The 10,991-nt window shown below is 40.2% G+C and overlaps 2 protein-coding genes across 2 annotated transcripts in view; one reads left to right on the top strand and one right to left on the bottom strand.

Annotated features, from left to right (window-relative positions):
- Positions 1-251: 251 nt before the first annotated feature.
- Positions 252-4,873, top strand: LOC311306172 (protein VCF1). The gene is made up of 4 exons (XM_084434429.1): positions 252-420; positions 904-1,026; positions 1,548-1,659; positions 3,128-4,873. Exons 2-4 carry the CDS (start codon positions 995-997, stop codon positions 3,368-3,370), a joined length of 387 nt encoding a protein of 128 aa, XP_084290555.1. The 5' UTR covers positions 252-420; positions 904-994; the 3' UTR covers positions 3,371-4,873.
- A 592-nt stretch (positions 4,874-5,465) lies between these two features.
- The window catches only part of tepsin (TEPSIN adaptor related protein complex 4 accessory protein), an 8,166-nt gene continuing 2,640 nt past the window's right edge, over positions 5,466-10,991 (bottom strand). The window contains exons 6-13 of the mRNA XM_084434428.1: positions 10,829-10,910; positions 9,945-10,013; positions 9,645-9,833; positions 9,401-9,569; positions 8,101-8,214; positions 7,857-7,935; positions 7,593-7,727; positions 5,466-6,389 (exon numbers count right to left, since the gene is read on the bottom strand). Coding sequence (XP_084290554.1) covers positions 5,889-6,389; positions 7,593-7,727; positions 7,857-7,935; positions 8,101-8,214; positions 9,401-9,569; positions 9,645-9,833; positions 9,945-10,013; positions 10,829-10,910 — 1,338 coding nt within the window. The 3' untranslated portion in view covers positions 5,466-5,888. The remainder of the gene's footprint in view (positions 6,390-7,592; positions 7,728-7,856; positions 7,936-8,100; positions 8,215-9,400; positions 9,570-9,644; positions 9,834-9,944; positions 10,014-10,828; positions 10,911-10,991) is intronic.

Raw genomic sequence — 10,991 nt, 5'->3', positions numbered from 1 at the left:
ATAGTAAAAAAAATATATAAACTTAATGTGAAAAGGGTCTATTTTCTTAAGGATAAATTCGAATTAGCTTTGCGGATAGGCCTACAATTTGACATCATGACTGAATAAAATGTTGAATGGGACACCATTTCAAATTAATTTATAACTTGTCTAATCCAAATCACCTTAAATGTATTATTTAATGTAGAAAAAAATCTCAAAAATAATAATTCAATTAAAAATAAAACGTTACGTGCGAATCGCACGTCACCCCTCGCTCAAAGGCACGCAAGCTACGTCATTATGACAGCAACAGATGGAAGTGTGAGCGAGTGAGAGAGAGAGAGAGAGAGAGAGAGAAAGAATGAGATCCGGCGAAAATGGATACGTTGTAACTTCAGAAAATGACTGAACTCAAGATCCATCTGTGAACAGAGAGAGGTAGAGTACATCACACCCCTTTCGTCTCTTCACAAACTCCATTTATTCCGTTTAAATTACTTCGTTGGTTCTGTAGTAGGAACAGTTCATCGCTAGGAGGAAGTAAAGTGAACTACACATAGCATTGTGCTATCTGTCTCTCAGCTTGACACCCTGAACGCACTATTTTTGCATGGCAACATTAGTATCGTTTTGTATCAGTGTGACTTATGCCCATGAGCCATTTTGTCTCAATAATGTCAATTAATACTAGACGTTTACATTTAAATTATTATATAGATAAGGTGGTTCCCTTCCGTTCCTCGTCACTCCTATGCAGATCATTTTTCTAGTATGAATATAATAGCTCAGTGTATCTCACGAATGCATATTAGCTGATGATAGATATTAATATTACGTTTTCTGCACACCTGTATTGCAATGTAAACGTGTCTGCGGCTTCTCACAATGAATTCTATTTGTCATGTCGCTCATCATCATTAGGGGAAATCTTGGCAGATCCCTTCATTTTGCTGAAAAGAAGCCGGTGGTTTCTGAGTCGAAGAGGTGTTGTGTGCCCTTATTTTGCTGTCAAATGCACAGACACGACATGTTGACAGAAAGCAGGTAACATAATTCGCTTTTAATTGTGTCTGCACGCATGTTTCATGTTGCTTTTATGTAACGCATGTCCTGTAAACATCCATGTGGCTGCTGTTGTCAGTACTTCATGTCTGGGGGTGGTTATTTTTAGATGTTCTTTTAGAAGGCTGATCCTCTTGACTAGCTACTACTATATCGGTTAAACAAGTCTGTGCTGTTATCCAGCATCAGGCTTTGATGGCTCTTTGTGTTGATGACTTTTTTTATTCTAAAATCTGAGTCATAATCCTGCAGTGGACATATTGATGACTAATGGTTGCAATCAAGTCTGCAGTGCTCCATTTCTTAAGACAGTTTTCAATCTTCGTTCTTTTCAATCCACGGACCCCCCCTAAATATAATCATCCTCGTGCGAGGGACACCCATCCTGAAATTTTATTTAGTTTCCTGTTGTAATATAGAATTAATATTATAAATATATCGAAATATTATTTGGAACATATTTAGTTTCTATTAAGTGAATTATTAATGGTCTCTGTCGACAGAAAACGCAGACGCAGCTGTGATGCTGAGCAACTCCAGGTCTTACCCCAGGCAAAGAGGTCTGGAGGTTATTCCTTTCTTCCTGAGGTTGGCCGTGATGTCTGGGACTCTGAGGTGAGAAGACGCAACAACTGGCCAAAGGGCATTCTTTCGTTCAAGAACGGTCAACCGTTGACGTTCATTCTAGAATGATGTGTTTCGTAAAGGCACACACACTAAGCTCTTACAAAAGTATTGATTCCAAAGCTTTATCAAATGGAAGGTATTTGACTTTTCCAGTGTGATGAATGAACCTAATTTTAGGGTGTGTTCACACTTGTAGTTCGGTTTGTTTGGTTCGGACCTGGGGCCGGTTTCACAAAGCTATTTTAGACCGGTCTATAGTGTTAGACAAGTCTAAAATTTGCTCATAGACTAGCCTAATGCAAGTTAGACTGTTTCACAAAAATATGACTTAATTTAGACCAGAAAAATTAGAGACCTTACCCCCAGGCTAACTTAGGTCTAAGACTCTATGTTACCTTGGCAACCAGCAGTAACAATCAGTTACATTACAAACAGCCAAAAGAAAAGGGAAAATGGCTCATAATTTAAACATTTCTTCTTGTTACTACATTCTCTGCTAAATTTCCCAAGTAAAATGTCCTTGTAACTGTTATACTCCCCCAACAAACACATATTTTCCGCTGGGGTAAACTGCACCGAGCGGTTGAATGCACTTACTCGATCCGCCATGTTTTTTGTTTTGAAAAGTGTCTTATTTTTCCCAGAATGCATTGCAGTGTAGTCCTACTTAAGATGGTCAGAGTCTTAAGTGCTTTGTGCAACGGTCTGATTTTATCTACTATATCTAAGCCATAGTCAAAGTCTATCTTTGTGAAACCGGCCCCTGGTCCGCTTAGAGTTCACATTGGCATTTTAACATCAAACCTAAAGGCATAGGGATACATTCACAACCTGATTGGTCTGCTTTTATAACGTTTCGAGATGTATCTTGCCGAACATCCAAAACAATGCTGTGTGCTGGGTTAAATGCGCTCGTTGTTTGTGCGTAGCCTATATATGATGGTATTTTGACCAGCTGAGAACTCTTGAAAAGCTTATAAAATATGTAAAGGAGTCGAAACAGCAGCAGGAATCCCTCCATCACACACACAAACGAAGATCGGCTGTCGCGTTAGATGCGGAAACATCGTGTCTATAACGAGAAACATCAGGTATGCTTTAGCATTCTGTCCTTTTTAGGGTCGTATCTTGTGACATCATGTCCCATTTTTGGTCCTTTTACATATCTTTGGTCCGTGTTGCGTTCATATTTCATATCGAACCGAGTTCGTTTGTAAGCGGACCGAGACCCATCTTTTCTGCCGTCTTGGTCCGCTTGTTTGGTGCGCACCAGGGTTCGGATGGCAGTGTTCATCACTCCAGGGCAACCAGATATGCCAAGTGTGAACACACCCTTAATCTCTTTTTAATTATTTTATTAATTGACAGCCCAATTGTAAGACATTGTTTTTCACTGGAAACTTTAACCAGAAGTGGTACAGCACAGAAACCCTCAAATCTTTTTTTCCCCCGACAGTCTTCCAGCAGTGACAGCAGTGGGATTAGCAGTCCGGACCGCATGGCAGGTGCCAGTTCCAGCATCCAGAAGACCGACCAAAGAGGACTCCCTGTTTCCCAGGCTCCCTGCAGCCCCACTATTGCAGCAGAAGAGCCGGCCATTTCCTTGAGCCACAACGTCTCATATGATCACATCAACCGTATCTTGAGGGAGGCCCACTTCAGTAGCCTGCAAACTCGTGGTCAGCAAGGTCCAACGTGATGGACAGTGACTCTTCCAGCACCCTTTGGCATTAAGGAACAATGTACTGGGGAGCTTTTAGAGGGATTTTATGGGTCGCTTTAAGGCCTGGCACAAATATAGGCCCTCTAAATGCATTTATGTTCTTTCTTATAGCACTTTTTCATGTTCATAGTGTTTATGTGGGGCTCTACTTGATGTGTTGACCATGAACTTCACATAGGTGCTATATAAAAGAACTATCTTGAAAAAACAACAACAACATCAAGTTCTTGTAAGCTTTTCCCCTTTACAAGACAGTCACAAATGGTGCTACTGCGGTTCTGGGTCATTTACTCAGACACATGCATTTGGCCACTTTTGACACTCTTTGGTTGGTCTAGATAAGGAAAAATAAATAAAATAATATCCTTTGTTTAGGAGCTGAGGTAAACCATGTGATGATATTTGCAGCCCTGCTTTGGAGTCATTCCAGGATGATCAATAATGCTGTTGTTTACAGAAGATGCCGGTTTGGTTCTCACTGGAATTTAGACTCTTTCAGGAAGTTTTTTTGGGGGGGGGAGGCTTGATGATTGCTTACATATCCAAAACTCAGGTCTAGAGGATTTCTCCCTGTGTGCCATGAAGGTTGAGACTTCAAACGAGGAACTTGGTGCCAGATCCGTCGAATAAAAAAAAAAAAAAAATTCTCTCTACCTTTACCTTAGACGAGGAAACGCATACTAGCACATCACACTGTAGAGAGACTATTCTGAAAATGCATGCTGGACTCTGTTAATGTACATAATGAAGCACTCTTAGAGAAGGTGTAAGCCAACTCAATTAGTGAATTAGTGTGTGAATCCAGTGACTGCAAATTGAAAGCCATGTCCGATATTCATATGCGAATTCTAAAATGATCAGAGCTTGAAATGCGCTAGTTTAGATCATTCGCTAGGCTCAATGTAATACGAGGACTCGTCTTCTACGGGCAGACCTAAGGAATGACCTAAAATTAGCTTGCACCTAACTAAGCACTCTGCAGTGTCACGTCACCACAAAATCCTAAATATTTTACCATAAAATGTCCATACAACACACTTATGCCCGTGTCTGACCAATATATATGATGGCTTGATTCTTTTCAGAATGGGAAAACAAACTGGAATGGTAGTGTTCCTAAATGTAGTATGCACAAGTATAGTTCAGTCCTTTTTAGATACACATCCTCAACTAAACTTCAGCTTAGTCCAAACAGTTGTATGAGGATACTTACATCATTTCAAGCAGGTGATCTAATTGTGTACAAGATACTGATACACTTTCAACTACTCAGTGCACACAATACTGTACAACCCAGGCACTGTGCTTTGTGTGAAAGACTATTAGCTTTTGATGATGAAAATCGTCCCTGCAGTCACCCTTGTTTTGTATGTAGGACTGTACATAATATATAGCTAGCATATATACAATATTTGAAATCATTGTTATTTTACGAATTGTTCCTCTGATGTAAATTAAATAAAGATTTTTTTAATTAGATGCATCATTTATTTTATTCCCGTTTCAGTCTCCGAATGGAAGACTCATGGCTTTAGTTTTATAAGTTGCTGTAACATTTTCACACAAGAGAGTTCTTTACATATTTGCACACAAGGTAGTCAATGGTTTGGCAGGATGTATTGTGATCAAACTCGACTATGTGGGTGTTAATGTTTGTTCTTATTTTATAATGCACACAATAAGTGCTTTTAGCAAGAGGAAAGACTGTAGTGCAAATAGTAGCAGCCATTTCAGTAACACTCGTGTTTAACACCTCAACTGAAAAGCGTCCTGAGTTGTTTCTCAATAGCATCGCAAAGAATTCAGAATGATTTGAAGAGATGTACCATACTGATCATCAAGACTATTCCCAGCCTTAATGTGAACCTCCAGCAGCATTTAGACGATGCGTAAAGAGTATGTTGCAGTTGTAGGTAAAAGTTATCTCCATAAGCACTGGTTAAGTCAGTAACCACATTCACATGCACAAGAAATCCTTGACAGCAACTGGAATATTCCTGTATACATGTAGTCGGCATATAAACAAAGACATGCATGTTCTTTTTCTGCTGTTCTCTGGTGGAAATACTGGAGTTTTTCAGCATATTGACTCATCAAGAGCACATTGACATGCAATATGTACACGTTTGGGGTCGGTAAGTTTCCTAACAAGGTGTTTAAGTGACTCAAAATTATGATTAATTGAAGCATCAGCCAGTGGTCTCTATTCAGATTTCTGGAAACCACCAGAATATTGTGTCTAATTGGGTCATGGCGATCATGTTACTGCAGACTAAAATTTGCATGTGCATGTAAATGTAGTCACTTTCAGAAATTCTAATAATAATATTATTATTCTTAATATCACAAGGTTGTTAACCATTCCATTCAACAATTTCTTTCACTGCAAAGCTGATTCTGTGCTAGAGGAATTCACTCATAGGCTGAATCATGTGAACATGAATGGAATGTTTTCCCCCCCATGTCAGTACACAACCGTAAATGAAAGTTGGCATCAGAGATTAAGGAAGGAGAAGGCAGACACTTGCTCACTTGATGTGGGTGAGCCTGCAGTTCTCTCACAGCTTTTCTGGCTCGCACAGTCTATGCCTGCAGTGGCTTCTACACTTGTCTGGGCGTCTGACTCGAAGGGAACAGGCTCAACCAAACACACGGGTTTGCTTCTGTTCACTAGCTCCATTCCACTGAAGAGCGACAGTCTGATTGGTTCTGAGATCTTGGGGGTGTTCGGGTTTCTGTTTCCCCCCTCTTCTTGCTCTCTTGTCATATGAGACCCAGGTGCAGCGCTGTTACCCTGTGGGTATTGTGTAGATGGGGTCTCCTCTGATGGGATAACCGAGGTTGCGATTCCTTCAAGTCGTCCTGGAACAAATGGGATGGTCGTAGATTCAGAGGGCTGGTCTGAAAGTGAAGAGCTGGCGAAGGTTGGACGCCCAGCACGGTCACATCTGGGATTTGTGACACAACCAAGCAGGGCCTCAAACTGCCTTAGGAGCTAGTAAAAAAAAAAAAAAGAATCTGTTAGTCCCACAAAAAATTACAACGGAAATTGTGCTTATCAGTAAATATTAGCTGTATTAATTATTATTAAAGAGGCCTATGCCATTTTACAAAGTCTTGATTTTGTTTTTGGGATCTACTAGAGTAGGTTTTCATGCTTGAATGTTCAAAAAACATTGTTTTTCATTGTTGCAGCACCTCTCTTCCCAGTCTGTCAGTAACGCTCCGTTTAGTTTCTGTCTCTACGAAGCTCCTCTTTCCGAAAAGCGCAAAGTGCTCCATAACACTTGGACAAGGCGACAACACACTACAAACGCAACTCAGCCCTGCCTCACACCCTTTTTTTGCGTATTCCTTGGGTGGGAATTATTTTTGGGGAATTTATTATTACCATTTCGCAGTATAAAGCAGCATAACAGACTGTTTTTGTACAGCTAAAATAACTGGAAGCGAATAACAATGGAAGGCTCAAACATTCAAATTACAAATGGCCGCATCCACTCTTAAAGGTTGTATCAGTGATTTCAGGCCCAAACATTTTTTTATCACATTCATCTAATCTCCCCCTCACGCCCCATAAGCATGCCGTCAAAAAAAACGCATCTCTGTAGGCAGCCTAGGCTCTGAGATTTGCACACAAAAACAATTGGTTTCACCAACCACTCAAAACCAAAACAAATAGTGTTCCAACCAATCACCGACAGGAGGAGGGTGTTGTGAGGTTTTGTGCTCGTGCACGGCTGCACGCAAAGTCAGAGCTGTAGAAGAAGCTGGCTCAAAATCTCACAACACCCTCCCCCTGTCGGTGATTGGTTGGAACACTATTTGTTTTGGTTTTGAGTGGTTGGTGAAACCAATTGTTTTTGTGTGCAGATCTCAGAGCCTAGGCTGCCTACAGAGACGCGTTTTTTTGACGGCATGCTTATGGGGCGGGCAGCTAGCGGATCGTTAGGAAAGATTAGATGAATGTGATAAAAAAAAAAATTGGGCCTGAAATCACTGATACAACCTTTAAGTTAAAAATAAGGTAGATAGAGAATTTGGAGTGGTCCGTTTAAATTTGCAGACCTTTTTCATGTACAACATTACACACTAAAGAAAGTTGAAATTGTAAAAAAAGCATAATAGCTTTATATTAGCTTTATTATTATTGAATATCCTGCTTCCACTCATTTACACATGGTTTTGGTGACGGTACCTTGGTTGCCTTGTTGGCGACAGGGCCTGCGGTTCCGTCACTAAGTTGTCCGAGGCGTTTGTGTGTGATATTGAAAATATGATCTAGAGAGAGGAAGTCTGAAGACATCAGACAGGCCAGAGCACACAACGCCCTCTGCAGGAAGCAAACACAAATTGGTTATGCTGTGCGTTATCAAAGCAAATTTTTCAGACAAGTTAAAGAAAACAATTTAGGTTTATTTAAAAAAAAAAAGCCTAAATGTTGCAGAATAGGAAACATTACCATCTGGACGATTTGTGTGTGGTCCTGAAGTCTGCGAGAGAGAAGTTCAACAACCACCTCACAGTTGAGAGTTGAGCATCTGAAAGAAAACAGGAGCAAGACATCAGTTATTTTAACTATGACACATCTGTGAAAAGAAAACTATATGCGCTGACATTATAAGCCAAGGGTGTATTGCAGGTCAGTAATGATCAACACTGATGCCAAAACAAATCAAGAACATGTCTCATATGGAATTTTTTACTCTTTGATGAAGTACTGGCTCTCTTCTCTGGACAGGAAGACTTTGGAACCATTGGTCAGTCGGTTGATAAGCGCCGTCTCCTGACCACAATCCCCCAACTGAATGGCCTCCACACTGATTTAAAACAAGAAATACTAAAAGAATGAATATCTCAGAATAAATATGTGAATCTCACAAAATCTCAAAAGAATCTAATCAAAAGAAAAAAATTATTAATGTACTGTATTTTGTTTTGTGAACATGATGCCCATTTATTCATTCTTATTAACACTTTGTGAAAAAAGTACAGTACTGTTCAAAGGTTTGGGGTCAGTAAGATTAAACTGATCAAAAGTGACAATATAATGATGTTACAAATCATTTCTGTCAAATAAATGCTGCTCTTTTTAACTTTCTAAACGTCAAAGAATCCTGAAAAAATGTATCATGAATTCCCCAAAAATATTAATAATAAGATATAATAAGAAATGTTTCTTGAGCAGCAAATCAGCATTTTAGAATGAGTTCTCAAGGATCATGTGACACTGAAGACTTTGACATCACAGGAATAAGTTACATTTTAAAATATATTAAAATAGAAAGTTATTTTTGATCAAATAAATGCAGCTTCAGTGAACATAAGAGGGACTTCTTCCAAAAACATTTGTATTTATACATATAAATAATGGTAATATTTGTTATACTGCCTTAAATGTACGCAGATTTTTATAAATAAAAAATCTCAACCATACTGATTCATTATGATAATGAGTATTTATGCTTAATTATCAGTCATGTTGGTCCGAAAATGTATTTTGTGTGAAATATGATAAATGACATGACTCTGTATGCAGCTATTTTAGTTCTGGAAATGAGAAGCCAGCATTAATCCCAGGATGTCCTTCGAAAAAGAGTAGGGGTGTAACCCCAGCATCCTGGCCAAATTTGACCCTTGGCCTCTGTCTATCATGGCCTCCTAATCATCCCCATATACTGACTGGCTTCATCACTGTCTCCTCTCTACCAGTAAGCTGGTGTGTGGTGGGCGTTCTGGCGCAATATGGCTGCCGTCGCATCATCCAAGTGGATGCTGCACATTGGTGGTGGTTGAGGAGATTCCCCCCTTCTATGTAAAGCACTTTGAGGTCTCAGAAAAAGCGCTATATAAATGTAACAAATTATTATTATTATTAATTATTATTATTATTAAAATGCCGCTTGGTGATGCAATGACCTGGCGCTAATGACCTCTAACACTTAAGAAAGCAATGTGTGTTGACCAACATTAATAACTGAAGCCCTGTAGCAGTCTGTCCCTTACCGTTCCGATAGGTCACCACTCTCCCGACTCGAGTCGCCCGACTTACTGCTTCTTCCCAGTGAGGCCTGGCTGGCTTCCGCAGTCTCCTGGGACGAGTTGTGGGAGGAGCTGTGCCCACTGTCCGTTTCCTCCCAGCCTCCACCAGCCTGCCCTGGGCACCTGTGAGATGCTAAGAGAAGGAGAAATGGTCATTTCTTTGAAACTATTAACATGCACTGCTTTTATAACCTGGTGCATGGCTCACCTCTGTGGCTGTGGGACGGGATGTTATAGGCACATGCTGGCACTGCCATCTCCACAGTAGCAGAGGGCGCCACCACAGCGTGGTAGTGGTTATCATGTAGACGGATGCCAGGATGCTCTGTTGGAGGAAGGACAGCGCTGGCAACCACCTCGGCAGCTTTCTGAATCTTGTCCAATAGAGTCCCTCCACCTGAACGAGAGAGGGAAATGAGACAGGACACACACCAGAATGCCTTCCAGTTGTAAATATTAGTGTTGAGCTCAGGACTTGGATGAATAACATTAAATGTCTGTGTCTTACTGGACTCTTTCCTTCCTGGGCTGTATCCAAACCCCTGCATGCCAGACCTGTGCGACTCTGAGCCCATTCCTGCAAACAGAAATCTTGGTATTATACCTATTTAACATTTTTTTACTTATATTAAAGTATACCTATTATACTTTTTGGGATAATACCTTTTATGTAGTGTTATGAAGCTGTTTGGGAATGTAAAATGTCTGCAAAGTTTCAAAGATCAAAGTGCAAGATAAATGGAGTTAATGTCTCCCAAAAGAAAGAACCGATTGTGAACTGTCTGAAACGAGTCGTCAGTAATTCCAGTCTTACTTCCAGCTCGAACCTACGTAGGTTTGAAATTTGCATAATGCCAGCCAATGGTCTTCATTGGCTGCCTGTGAATGGTGTCTGCTTTGACCCGCCTTAAAACACTAGTTGTAGCTGATGCTTGGAAGAGTTTAGTTTGTGCTTTTGATACGTCAAGAAGATCCACATTTGCGAAAGCAAATCCACATTGCAGTCACTAAGAAGAATGAGGACTCACGGTCGAATTGATACGATGAAACTAACGCCATTGTTACTGTTTGCATCACTGTGTATTGTGCTCTGAGGAAGCCTCTGGAGCTGAAATACAGATATGGTAATAGGCGTTTGGTTTCTGACATGCGCTAGAAGAGGTAGACCAATCACAACAGACTGGGTCATCTGACCAATCAGAGCAGAGGAGTTTAGAGAGACCGGATCCTTGATCGAACCAGACAGTGTGATAAAAGAGGTGATGCTGAAATGTATATTATGAGAAAATAAAAGTGTTTTTTGACCTTGTATTCATGTAAACCTATTGTAGAAGACCTCCAAAATAAAAACAAAAAAGCATAATATGGTGAAAATACCAAACCAGCACTCACCCACAGATTGTGTCAGTGTTTTGTGTTTAGACAGTCCAGAATCTGAGGACATGGTATCATTAAATAGTAGGCTAGCCAACTCCTGTATAGAAACAAATGCTGGCTCAATTCAGACAACAAACAACAAATAGACAGAAGTGTGAATGCCTGCTGTATTAATTAT

Source organism: Rutilus rutilus (genome assembly GCF_951802725.1).
Source record: "Rutilus rutilus genome assembly, chromosome: 16".
NCBI lineage: Eukaryota > Metazoa > Chordata > Actinopteri > Cypriniformes > Leuciscidae > Rutilus > Rutilus rutilus.
The sequence above is the reverse complement of the archived record's forward strand: the minus strand, read 5'-3'. Positions and strand labels throughout refer to the sequence as shown.